The sequence below is a fragment of the Apaloderma vittatum genome, unplaced genomic scaffold (assembly GCF_000703405.1).
Source record: "Apaloderma vittatum isolate BGI_N311 unplaced genomic scaffold, ASM70340v1 scaffold25730, whole genome shotgun sequence".
Classification (NCBI taxonomy): domain Eukaryota; kingdom Metazoa; phylum Chordata; class Aves; order Trogoniformes; family Trogonidae; genus Apaloderma; species Apaloderma vittatum.
Genome location: NW_009696618.1, coordinates 1 through 9,371, shown reverse-complemented (window position 1 = coordinate 9,371; position 9,371 = coordinate 1). Strand labels below are relative to the sequence as shown.

The window sequence follows — 9,371 nt, the reverse complement described above, 5'->3', positions numbered from 1 at the left end:
TTCTTAATTAGCGGGCAGAAAACAGCCCCGCGCTGAAAATGCGCTGTTCTAGTTACAGATGTGAGCGAATCGCCCTTGACTGCTGGCGTAGCGCAGATTGTGAAACTGCGTTACAGCGACTTCCTTCTGTCACCCGCTGGGGAGGGACTTGTCACCAGGGAGCGCAGCGCCAGGAGCAGAGGCAGTGGTTGGTCGCTGAAATAGGGTGGATTTAAATGGGATATTAGGCAGAAAATGTTTTCCCTGAGGGTGGTGGTACCCTGGGACGGGTTGCCCAGAGCAGCTGTGGCCGCCCCTCCCCTGTAGGGACCATGCAGGGGTGGGTGTCACAAATCTCCATCACATCACAGAGAACAGATCGAGCTGAGAGAAAAACAGATTCTTCGTTACACTGCGCGTAGTTTTAAAAAGCAGCATCAGCAAAAAGGGGATGCAGCTGCACTGAAGTGCGCTCTGTCACGGGCAGAAAGAGTTTGAGATCCTGTCAGAGTAACGCAAAAACACAAACAGAGGGAAAAATTAGTTCCTAGTATGTGGAGAAGCACGCACGAATTCTGAGATGGTGGAAAACGGAATTTGCCTTATTGCAAGCAGCACACATATTTATACTTCTTAGCAAGAAGCACTATTTATGGGTTACAAACAGGAGACCAGACTATGCAGCCAGGGTTGTTATTAGCCCATGTTCTCCTTCAATCACTCTCTTATCACACAGGGAGAACAGATTTTCCCAGGTCTGTTTTGATCACACTCTCCAGTTCACTCCCATGTACATCTTGTGTGCAAGAAGTGTCGTTCTTACTTGCCCATTCTCACGGACAAACTCCCAACACGACCTGTACTTGACTGGTCAAGAGTTACATACTTACTCAACTTACATACTTAACTCAAGAGCTATGTACTTGTTTAGAAAAGAGCTCAAGGGCAAAAGTCTTAATTCTGCAGCGCAGTGCTGCCGGCACAGCTAGCTCTAGAATGTACCCACACTGGTATTTTGATGTTACGTGATTTTTGTTTCTACCTAAAATATTCCAAGGAGCAATAATCTGTCTCACGTCACCAGGAGCTTCCACTTCACCAGCATCCCAGTGAGGATGAGCTCAACAGAGCCAGAGACAGTTTTAGGCAGTTTCTTTGCGGAGCGATCGTTATGGGATATGGTGAAATTGTTGCCCAGGCAGGTCTGTGACCTCTCAAATTCCAGGGAAGTTGCCAGGCACCCGTTTCTACGGGGTGTCACTCTGCATCCCAGTGAGACAGCAAGTAAGGAAGAAAATATTTAAACAGTAACAATAGGATTGGGAGAAAAAACCCACTGCTTCTGCATCCTTTGGCCAGCTGGAGGAGGAGTTTATAAATATAGAGGAAACAAAGGAGAAATTAATTAGCTTTCAGTTAAACCACACCTGGGAAAAATCTAAGATATTTTGAATGAAAGCAATGAAAACTAATGAAGATAGGAAAAGGAGAATAGTTTAAGAAGCCAGGATTTGCTCCTAGGAACTGAAATAAAATTGTAGTCTGATCTGCTGCCATTATGTCACACGGCATCTTTTCCTGAAGAAAAAGCCCAATTTGTAAGATGTTGAAAATGGAAAAGCAGCTACCAGCTGACAATTGCAACAGAAGAGAGAAATGGGATGTCTTTCAGAACAGGGATATTTTTTTATTGTCAAGGCCAAGAATTTCAATGCTGGACAGGAACACAGGCTACACAATCATTTTGTAGATTATCATTGTCCAAATGCTTCAGATTTCATCACAATTCTCAGATTAATAAACTAAACACCGGATAGCTGATTCTACATTGGTTAGGTTTTTCATTGCTAGGTACTTTTAGTTGATGTGCTGCCACGAGAGCTGCTCCACCCTACCACACGACACAAACTTTTGGTTACATTTACAAGGTGCTGGTTTCTCTGCCCTGAAAAAACGCACATGTTAGCAAAGGGTATGCAGATGTTCCCAGCAATATCTTGATCAAGGATATTCAGCTATTTAGCAAAGGAAAAAAAAAAAAGCACCCTTATATAGATTTATTCAAATCCAGTTTGACAAGTCTTGTATTCCTGGAAACCGTTAGTCTCTGGGACGCTTCCTGTTGTGGATCTGTGGAGCCAGACGCACGTTTCCTAAGAGCAAGGCTGAAGGATGAAAGTGTTTGTATATGCTCAGTGTCTGAGGACCTACTGAGGGTGCAGACTGTGTTTCTTCCAAAGAAAACACCAGAGCCAGCTTCTGTTTAGCACTTTATAAACACCGTTTGATCCTGAACTTGGATTAATCTTCTCCTCGTACTGATGCACTGCCCAGAACTCCCGCTAAGAAACCTGGCTGTACAGCAAGAGGTCACTTAGATGGCAGGGAACTGGACAAGAACCTCTCCCAATAAAGAAAAGTTTAGCCAGTATACAGCACAATACACAAAAAATACTTGGCCCAGCTCCTGTATAAGGTAGAGAGGTTTCCTTTTTGTTGAAAAGGACAGAAACCTGAACTCTCTGTAAAGAGGGAAAGAACAGGGCACAGCACTGATCGTACTCTGACTGCAGACAGGTGAAAATATTTGTAAATAATGCATCATTCTAAAAACCAAGTTTAAAAAAATAGTTTGCAATTATTTAGATATCTTACAAAATTCAGATATCTTGCAGGTAGACGAGACCACAGTTGTTCAAATGAAACGGTGCCAAGTTTTCAAATTCTCTAAGCGTTCCCATGGTGTTATTTACTTCATCCACCAAAACTCTTGGACTTCAGTGGCTGATAAAATTAGAGTGCCACCTGTATAAACACAGAACTGGGACTGTGCTGTCAGGACTGCGGCACGGATGGCACGAACACACACATCAGAAGGGACGTCACTGCCAGAGAGAGGTACGTGGATGCATTTCCAGTGCTAAGGAACTTAGGTGGGACTGCCATCCCTGTCCTAAACTGGAAACAGCTTTCCTGATGTCTTGCCTTAATTTAAAGGCAAAAGTTGAAAACTTTCTTTTAAAGAAAAAATGATCGCTAACAAAAATTTGAAATAATCAGAGCACCTTCTTCTAACAAAATGCCTTTATAAGCAATAGAATAACATGGCTATGCTCGTGGGTTAGTGTTTTGGTTTTTTTCCTCCCCCCCCATTAAAATGTATTTCATAACAAACTGCAGTTGTAGAAAACTGTACAAAGAAACTATCTACCAATTTTAGTAACTAAAAAAAATAAACAGATGTGAAAAAGGATTCAAAGAGAAAAATTACTGGCTTATGAAAACATCTGCATATATAAATCTATCCCCAAGGTAAAATACAAAAATAGAAATTTAATTTGTGCAGATATGCTCTGGAAAGTATGTCTATTAAAACATTTTACCTGGCCTTACAAAAGAAACTAATAATTTATACTTTGAGTGAGAATTTTGCTTCCCTGACTCTCCAAATTCATGAACATGCTCATGAACAGCTGCTGCCTACGCAAACTTCCTGATGAAGAGTAAACTGTTTTGCCTTTAAGCCCATGAGTTGCTACTAAGATGACCCAGAAGAGCCAACCCCACCCAGAAAGAACAGCTCAACTTTTCCTCCTGTCACTAAGATGTCACCTACAAATAAGGTCTGGCATTGCTAGTGGCATTTCTGTGCACACTTTCGACATTGTCTTTAGAGCTGCTTTCTCTGGTGGGCTTTTCAAGTTGGCAAATACAGTATTTTCAGAGAAAGTGTTCATATTTAAGAGGCCAGGCTGTGTACTGTCTGATAAAAGCAGAATATTAGCAAAAGTTCTCTACACTCTCTTCATGTAAATTCTAAACTTATCAGGTAGTAAGTTCATAACATTGATTTAAGATTGGATCTGCATATAAAACCTACCAGTAATGTACAACATCTAAATAAGTGACGTAATTAAGTAATCCCCACAGTTGTACTGTTTCAAGAGTAAATAAATAGTTTAAAATATATGTATCAATTTAAAAAATAGAAAATAGTATCCACAAAGTGAAGGCGGAGCTAAGTTTCTACATTCCAATTCATAACTTTGTCATAGTCCTGAATTCGTTGTTTTATGTGAGAAAGCTTATTCTTTAGATATTCGCAGCGCTCCTTTTTCTCAAGAAATGCAGGATCCTGCCAAAAATACAAAAAAAACCCCCATTAATATATTACACTTTCAGATTCTTCGAAGAACAGCCTATTATCAGTTATGTTATTGGTTAAGGACACTCTCCAGAAATACACTCTTTTTCCCCGACCACAATTTGTTATTCCCTGCTTCCCCTTCCTTCATCAAAGGCTGGGAAAAGCAGTTCTGCTTTTACATGGTGTGGTTACTTAGTAAACAGTGTAGATATAAAAATATAAATTATATCCTACTGCAATAGGTCTGTTGGGGTATGCTAAAAGAGGAGACATATTCCCAGAAGATGAAAATGTGGAACTGTTGGGGGTTTTCTGTCATGCTCACACCCTCCTTCCCCCCCACAGTCTGGCTCATGAAATCAAAATCTCAAAGCAGGTTGCTGGCATTAGTGGAGTGGGTTGTATCCTAATTTAGCCAAAGGTTTAAAAGCTGAAATATACATTACCCAGTAGTAGCTGGAGGTGCCATGGGCTAGTGAATGGCAGCCAGTGTCAGGTATGTTGGCTACTTACACTCATTAGATTCACCAGCAATGTAAATCTGAGAACACTCACATTTTTCTTCTTCTTGTACTCTTGCAGAACTTTTGATATCCTTTCCTGTTCCTAAGGAGAGAGACCACACATTTTTAAATACTTTGTGAGTGTGCTCCATATCTTCATGTAAATTCAACAGAATACTCATCAGAAGTAAAATTCTCATTTGATTAATGTATTCCAGTCCTAATATTTTAATTGTATATTGTGTATTTGAGAAATAGTTATAGTTAATGTATTTTCACTAACTCAAACTTGAAAGCTATTAGCATTAAAAACCCCCCAAATCCTCAAAACCAAACACACCAGAAAAGCATGTATACAACTAATTGCAACTTGGTAACCTTGACTGATGACCAAACAAGAAATTACGCATTTGGGGAAGCTTTCTCTCGCACCAGCATGACAAGACACTGTGCCCCAGCTACAGACAGTCGCCAACTGCTTGACACCACCCTGATTTCCGTGAGCCCACCTCACAGGTACTTACATAAAGGCTTTCAGGATGGTGAGGGAGCTGTCTCAGCAGTGCATCCAGCTCATCAAACTTCTTTAATACAGCATGAACTTCCACAGACAGTTCTTTATACTCAGCAAACTGATCGTTGAACACTGCTTTGTACCGGTCTCGCATTTCATTTGTTTGAATTGCTGGGTATTTCCTTAATTAAAAAAAAAAACCCACATAAAAACATTCAAGGACTAGTTTTAGAGATAGGACTTCAACAAACACATGGACCCTTCACCTTGATAATGTATTTCTGTATTGTTTCCTAATCTCATTACCTGCTGAAATTTTTATGTATGTAAAGCATCAGAATCACAGAGTCGTTCCAGTTGGAAAGGACCTCCAGACGTCACCTGCTCCAACCTCTCTGCTCACGCACGGACACTTGGAGTTGGTTGTCCAATACCATGTCCAGGAGGCTTTTGAATATTGCCGAGTATGAATGCTCTCTAATCTCTCCAGGCAACCTGTGCTAACCATCCCAGTGAAAAAAATTTTCCTAATACTTAGGTGGAACCTTTTGTGGTTAAGTTTGTGCCCTTGTCTATGCCAAATAGTATAAAAATTAATTTATGGTCTCATACTTCACCATGGAAAGGCCTTCCCTTTCAAAGTGAACATGTTACAGACCTAGCATTTAGGAAGTACGTCATCATTTTCCAGGGGCTAAAGAGACAAGTAATTTCCAATGCATTGTTTTTTTTTCTAAACTGTGTGGTGGTCTTCTGTCATTTGGGCAGTTATTGTACTTGCTAGATTGTAACACAAAGCAGTGTTTGAGGCCTGAGTGTTTTTGTTTAAATTTCAGATTCCTTCTTTACACTACTGGTTCTATGCCATTATTACAAGACCCAGCCTCTCTATTTTAACATTAACTTAGTAAATATTTATGAATTCCCATAGGACATGCATGGCAGAGAAAGTGTGAGTGTATACATGAGAAATGCTGAGTGAAAACAATCATTCAAGTATTCTTCCCTTAGTTTGTTCACCAAAGTCGGGTCACTTACACCAAGTAGTCTGGCATCACAATCGGTTTAGGAATGTGGCCTGCGGGGATGTGACCGTTTAGGAGTTCTGGTTTCCTTTCCACTGTTTTAAGCTGCCTGTATGTCACCTCTTCTCTTGGTCTGTCATCATTTCCATACTGTTGTAAAAGATAAAAATCCCCCACAAAACAGCTCTTAATGATGTCAGTTTTACTTTAAATGCAATACACATAATTCACAAAAAACCCAACTCACTTGAAAACAGAGATACAAGCATTAGGCACCAGTAAAAGCAAAACACAGGTATTTCTTACAACCATTATCGTTATGAGAAAACTAGTAAAGAGTTACAGTCATGTTTCTCACATAGTATCCCATCTTCAGTTTGTCCTGACAGTAGTACCAGGGACAGATGAAAACTTCTCAGGACTTGGAAACATTTGTACTGTATGTCTTAAAAATTTAATTTAGGGAACTTTTCTTGGTTATCTATCACTCAGCTGTCTGGAGTTCCCTTTTACCCTTTTTTTCTATTGCACAATTTATCCCACTATCCAGAAACAAAATCACATAGAATCTTAGGACACATACAACAGGATCCTCATCTAGTACTGAGGCAACAGAGGAAACAGTGGTTGGAAATTCACAGTGTCCAAGAGGAGGAGTTTAAGACAGAAATACATACACCATGAATTCTCTGGGAATCATCAACATCTGCTGTTGAGGTTCTACACAACCTTTGCAGTGTGTGCAACTGCATCTGTCAGCGGCAGAAGCTCAAAACTGTTGATCCTTCAAAACGTACAGGGAGCTTTTTGGACCATTCTCAGAAGACACAGGAGCCAGCTCAGCTCGCAGAGCGCCCGCCGCTGCGCGCCCACCACTGCCCTCCCAACGGAGCAGCAGCCAGGAGCAGCAAGACCCTCCAAAACCTGCATCATGTCAGACAAGCTGCTGCTATAGCCACGTCTGCTACACACAGTGCTACACACTACAGAACTCTTCACTTCATAAAAGCGATTCACGACATTGACAGTAAATTTTATAACCCAACGTAGAGTGGTAATTTCTTTAGAGGCTTCTTCTGAATTTTCTGAGTAGGAGAATGTTTTCTGGACTACATTAAAGAATTAAACCTCATCTCTTCCAAGCCAAATACGCAGATAGGTCAATCAAAATATTCACAAGAGAAAGAACAACCATATGAAAACACCAGTAAACAGAAAAATAAATTCCCATTTCCTACCTTATTTTCTGGAAAAGAGGACTGTGTTTTCATCTATCAAAAAATGGAAAGAACAGTAAGTTTTATTTGCAGCAAAAATACTACACAAATCTTGAAATCTGACCTTTTTCAAAACAATACTGTACAGAGAATTACATATATACTAAAGTATGAAGAAACCTAACATAAGGAATATTTCCAAACTTCAAATTAATTCAAGGACTGCTTAAGAAATCTGTAATGAAAACAACCACCCAAAGCCCCGAGTGAGAGACAGGATCTCCCAGAGCATGGCTGCAAGGAACAGCTTGCAGGAAACACTCCATCCGCTTCCCAGTCTCCTTTATTATTTCACGTTCCAGCCCACGTAAACTCGTGATGCTCTCCAGCCCAACCCATTGCCTGGAAAACACAACAACATGCTGACCAGCAGCTCAGCCAGCAGCTGTTCTGCACAGCAGTCCTCATCTACAGTATAAAAGCATTCTATTTATAAATATTAAGTTACTGGCATAAAAGGACATGGGTAGTAACAGGGAAGAGTGACCAAACACCTTCTGTACAGTTCCAGCAACTGCCTCACTCTTGCAGGACACATTAAAAGTTCGTTAAAAACGTTTTATTGAATTGCTGCAAAGTGCTCTTCGAAAGGGGAGTCTCAGTTTTACGCAAGACAGTGCAGTAGAAACCAGCACTCAGTGACAATGCTGCAAATCATCCTGCAGTAACTGAGCAGAAGAAATGCAGCTCTAAACTTGCTCTCCCCTACTGAAAATTTCTTAAGCCTAACTTAAGGAGGGGCCACGATTTATGTAGGTTTCACATACACATTAATATTTATGCTGCATTAAGTTTTATCTATTTTTAAAGCAAGATTTTTCGGTGTTGCTTTTGTATGACAGGTTTTACAGAAATGACTTTGAACTGTCTAGTTGAGAGTGACTAAGTCTCTCCTGTGACAGTTTATCATTAACCAGGCGAGTATGGAATGCGCCTATCACCGACAAGGCCTGCATTAATGCAAACTACTTGATGTGGAAAAGATGAAATTGACTGAAAACGGAGACTCCAAAATGCAGGCAGTTACTGCTATTATTTCTTGACAACTGTTGTAAGGGAAGCTGAAAAAAAGCAGTTTGGAGTGCTGGTCGCCAAGTAAAAATCATTATTTCATGCTTTTACGGTCATTCACTAGAGGAGCTGACAGGCTGAAAGCGCCAAAATAATCAGTATCCAAATAAGCACTTTAGGCCCAACCCTGCTGAGCCACTGAACAAGTACACTGTTAACTTCTTCCTTTGTTTGGAAAACGAGGAGCAGGAAGTGGCTCCTCACCTGAGCAGAAGCAGAGGAGTATTACAGGGAGAACAGCACCAGCTCCTGCCCAAAGTGAACTTTAAAAAAACAAAAAAAAGAAAAAGAAAAAAGCCCAAGAATTTGGATCAGATGTTTTAAAAACACCTTTCATTTGGTGATTTCAAATACTGTTAAGACTGGTGAAAGTTCGCTCCCAAAAAGCTGTGGACCTGCTGTGGGAAGACACCAGGCTGTGACTGGCCTCGGCGTCGAAAGGCGTTACAACTGCTGTGCTGCACAACTGCTGTGCTCCACGCACCAGCCAGCAGGCACAAAACGCTGCCCCGTGACTCACCTCCTGCTCCACCAACTCCCTGTGCCTCCTGGCTGCTTCGTGCCTCCACAACTTCAGGGAAACCACCGCGCTCAGGAGATAGACGATGACCGTGACAAACAGGAAGATGATGGCTGCCGTCTGACCTCCCTCCACACGGCAGAAAGACGCGTTGATCGGCGTCTTGAAGAGCGGGTAAGAGCAGAGCCCGCCGCGGTTGGTGTCGTTGACGTACACGATGGCGGCCGACATGTATAGCAGGAACAGGGCCAAGTTGATCCCGAACTCGGTCAGCGGCCACCAGTTGGAGTCCAGGAGGATGGTGCGGTAGTACAGGGACATGCCCAGTGCCAGCA

The 9,371-nt window shown here is 41.5% G+C and overlaps 1 protein-coding gene across 1 annotated transcript; it reads right to left on the bottom strand.

Annotated features, from left to right (window-relative positions):
* Window positions 1–3,997: 3,997 nt before the first annotated feature.
* LOC104268542 (MARVEL domain-containing protein 2-like) lies at window positions 3,998–9,366 on the bottom strand (the record flags this gene model as incomplete). The annotated part of the gene is made up of 6 exons (XM_009875714.1): window positions 3,998–4,114; window positions 4,682–4,732; window positions 5,154–5,325; window positions 6,182–6,318; window positions 7,407–7,439; window positions 9,037–9,366. Coding segments are annotated over 6 exons (840 nt in total), but the record flags the coding sequence as incomplete, so codon positions are not given.
* Window positions 9,367–9,371: the final 5 nt, after the last annotated feature.